Source organism: Lactuca virosa, chromosome 1 (assembly GCF_052849685.1).
Source record: "Lactuca virosa cultivar CGN04683 chromosome 1, Lactuca_virosa_CGN04683_v6, whole genome shotgun sequence".
In the NCBI taxonomy this organism is placed as follows: Eukaryota; Viridiplantae; Streptophyta; class Magnoliopsida; order Asterales; family Asteraceae; genus Lactuca; species Lactuca virosa.
Window position 1 is genome coordinate 100,526,582 of NC_136426.1, and position 3,729 is coordinate 100,530,310.

At 39.2% G+C, this 3,729-nt stretch overlaps 1 protein-coding gene across 1 annotated transcript; it reads right to left on the reverse strand.

Annotated features, from left to right (window-relative positions):
• Positions 1–1,023: 1,023 nt before the first annotated feature.
• Positions 1,024–3,729, reverse strand: LOC145153342 (lipoxygenase 2, chloroplastic-like). The gene is made up of 7 exons (XM_079075466.1): positions 3,625–3,729; positions 3,228–3,545; positions 3,051–3,136; positions 2,849–2,959; positions 2,375–2,676; positions 1,993–2,259; positions 1,024–1,878 (listed from the first exon to the last, which is right to left on the reverse strand). Exons 1-7 carry the CDS (start codon positions 3,635–3,637, stop codon positions 1,119–1,121), a joined length of 1,857 nt encoding a protein of 618 aa, XP_078931592.1. The 5' UTR covers positions 3,638–3,729; the 3' UTR covers positions 1,024–1,118.

The following is a 3,729-nucleotide window of genomic DNA, read 5'->3' on the forward strand; positions in this document are numbered from 1 at the left end:
GTCGACCACCGGGAAGGGACAAAGCAAAACGGGCGGCGTCTTCAAGCGGAAAATCAATCGCAACTAGCGACGACGGGCTTGTGGAATCCATCAACGGAGGAAGATCGTTGCCAAAAAATCACTCTTAGGCTAAAGGGAGTGGTAACACTCCTAGCATCTTGCCATATCAGCTTTTTGAATGCCACGTCAAGTTTTTCTCTTAGCATCTAATATTTAGCATTTGATAGGGAGTGGTGGTGTGTTATTTTAATAAAGTTTAGTTTGAAAAAAAACTTAAAAAAAGAATAGATAAAAAGGAAACAACCAATCATAATTCACATAACTATTTTCTCTTTCCTCTCTCTTCTCGCCACCTCTTTGGCGAGACACTTCTGGCGAGTTTGCTAGCAAATGATAAGGAGTGGGTAAGACTTTACTAGCAAGGGAGGTGGCGAGGCTTAGCACCTCCCACTCCCTCAAGCCTTACCGATCTTCAAATCATAAACACAAAGCCCCAATCGAATCTCGACACGGAAAATCTAGCGATATTTCTCAAAATCCAACAACAAGTCCGCGATAAATATGGAAAGTAGGTTCTAATATTTATTTTTTACTTGGTATGTTTTATGTTTTTTTAAGTAATTTAGGATATATATATATATATATATATATATATATATATATATATATATATATATATAAAGTATTTTAGTATTTAAATTTGTGTGTTTTAAAATTAATGTAATGTGTTTTAATTTAATGTTTGTTTTTATACGAATTATTTTTTTAATTCAATCTAATAATGTAAAAAAATAAATAAATAAATAACGTGGAGTGGTACTAATTTCCAAGGGCTAGCGGTTTGGTAATGAGTATGTAGTAGACCTATGTAACAACACTTTTTGAATGGGTTTGATACACCATTCCCCTTGGCCTAAGCCTCGTTAACGAATCATTAATCAAGACAAAGTGGATTATTCTTAGAACCAAGATTCTTTTATTTCAAATTTCGTACATTGCAACTACTCGTGTTGTTAACAACACTAGGGACAAGACAAACAAACACAACAACATACTTAGTAATCTTATTAATGTAGCATCGGTCATCTCGAAAAGCTTTATTGCATGAAATGAGTGAACTAGATGGAGATGCTGTTTGGAACACCTTCTCCGGTAGGACCAGGTGCCGAAGAAGGCTTGAGAAGCTTGTATGGAACCAACCCTGCACCACTTCGGTTTCTTAAATTGCGATTGGCATTATTTTTCTCTATGGTGCGTTCCATCTCATTAATCCTTTCACGAAACTCTTCATATGCGACCTTTATAGCTGGCTCCGCCTCAAATGGACCCTCTGCAGTTTTACCGATGTACTCCTCATCAGTGGCATGAGTCGATAAAACGTTTAGAACTGCCATGACTGTGGTAGCTTGCGATTTGGAAGGGAAGCATTTCAACAACGCAGCCTCAGGCCGGTCTAGGAATATCTGCCAGTCTTTATCTGTTGGGTCATCGTTAGGCATCTTGGTTCTAGCGATGGTTGGCCGGTTAGGGAAATAACCAGCATACTCGTATTGTCCGAAGTTCACAGCTGAATGTTGGCCAGAAGTAACCCATATGATAGTTGACACGATTCCAATCAAATCATCATGGGTTTTGAGTTGTGGCCACCATGGTTCATCTTTCTTATCGCCATGCCCAACTGTTCGAATCTCATGCCACCATGCTTGAAGCTCTTCATCAGATGCTACGAGACTTGCTTGTGGGTAGTAGTTGTTGACAAAAGACGTAACCCACTGTTTGATGGCATCCCAAAGGAGTAGACCGTCGTTTGCAAATGGATAGTCCTCGATTGTTAGTTTCAAACCATGTGGTTCAGTAGGATCTTTAACAGCCATACCCCTGTAAGATACAAAATATATAAAATAATTAACCAGCTATATATAGAGATGCGTGCCATACAAAAAGTGGAAAACCATAGTCGTCAAATTGCAAAGTTGCATAAATTAAGGGCACCTGCTTATCAAGTCAGCTGGAAGTGCCTCGTGATCAAAACGCCACAACTGATCATAGACGTCAGAGGAAAGGTGCATACAATATTTTCCAGGAGAGAATGTCGACTCTATAACACCACCGGCATTAATGAGAGATTGTCGAGCTAGGGCGTTGATCTTCAGGGTGTAACGAAAATGAGGGTGGAGTAGTCGTGCAATAGGATGCATTGTGCTAAGATTACGGTGGGAGGCAATGATGTAAGGCTCAGTTGCACAGTGAGTTCTTAGCCTGCATCGCCAAATCAAATCATGATAAGCTCACCTATGAATTAATGAGATCTAGGGAAAAACACACAAACGTGTGTAATTAAAGTATTATGAGTAAACAGGAACCGATACATTACCAATGGCTAACAAGCTGGTGAATACCGGAATCATGAGAAAGGACATGAGCTTTAGCTATCTTCCATAGCCAAGAACCAGTGGCACCCAAAGAAGGTGTGTACACATGCTTCCACTGTGGTTGCCATTCTGAAGACGGTCGAGTCAACTCTATGGCAACTGGGGTCAACGTTCCAGCAGGAGTAAGGAACATTAAAGTCCTTGAACCATATAGAGTTATCCCATCAATATCTCTTGTTCTATTTACGTATGGCAATAGTAGATCATGGTAATCCAACACGAACAATTTCTTTTGTTCCAAAGCCTGAAAAAACATGATTGATTTTCAAATTTACTACAACTTCACAATCGTAATAGCATCTCTAGTCTATAACATGACAATTATATATCATAATTAATGGTGTACGTAGTATTTGGTGTATTAAAAAGATATGAAGTTTCCATAAAGTAATTATCGGCCTTCTGTTTTTCATTACCTCCTCGAAAGTCATGAAACCTCCAATCACTCGCTCAACAATCTCCTTGGTGATTGCTGATTCAGGTGGCCCGTAAACTTTAGGGTCCAATTTACTCATCAATGGCCATTCCTGCACACACACACACAGTCACCTTATGATTTTTCATTAATTATATAACTATGTGTTGGAAAACACTCTTAATTTGTTGTGATATATATACCGTAACCAACTGTATGCTGCAAGGATTGACACCAGCAAGCATTTGTCGACTGAATTCATCATCACGGAGCCAAAAGAACGTGTCCCCTGCAATGTATAGAAAACCTTTGTAAGAAGCTGATCACAAACAACTTAATTAAAAAGAGTAAGTATAATGCATGTTTATATGCGAGCTTACTCTGGATAGTTTCAGGTGGATCAAACTTGATAAGGTCATCCACGGTGTCAACAACCTCATGGATAATTCTAGGCAAAACACTTGCAACATGTTTATCAGTACCATTAATAACAACTCCTTCGTCAAAAAGCGACTCTATATCCTGGAATAAACGAAAGTCTTCGTCTTTTCCTGTAAAAGCGGTGCCTAGACGGGGTATAACACCAATGAGCAAGTTATACAAAGTCCTCGCTCCAAATGATACCGACTTTATCTCTGAAAAATCTTCATCGATTGGTACATAAAACGGGTCTGAAGATCTTGTCTCCGTCAGCGGATCTGTTATTCAACATGTTTGAATTGTAAACAACCATCTTAGATATATCATTTAATGGGTTTGTTAGTTATATGTACGTACCTTTAGAGGACATTTTCCGACCAGTACGGCAGCGCCTAGGGTAAGGAAATTTCTTGCCACCGAGCACCGGCCGTGCAAGATCTGAGCTCTTATTGTCGGGATCTC

Bases quoted from the DNA above. Each gene is read 5' to 3' on its own strand.
- LOC145153342 (XM_079075466.1), bottom strand. The intron at 2,960-3,050 runs GTATATATATCA...GTGTGTGTGCAG, and splicing joins GCAGCATACAGTTGGTTACG to GAATGGCCATTGATGAGTAA. The intron at 1,879-1,992 runs GTGCCCTTAATT...TGTATCTTACAG, and splicing joins CCAGCTGACTTGATAAGCAG to GGGTATGGCTGTTAAAGATC.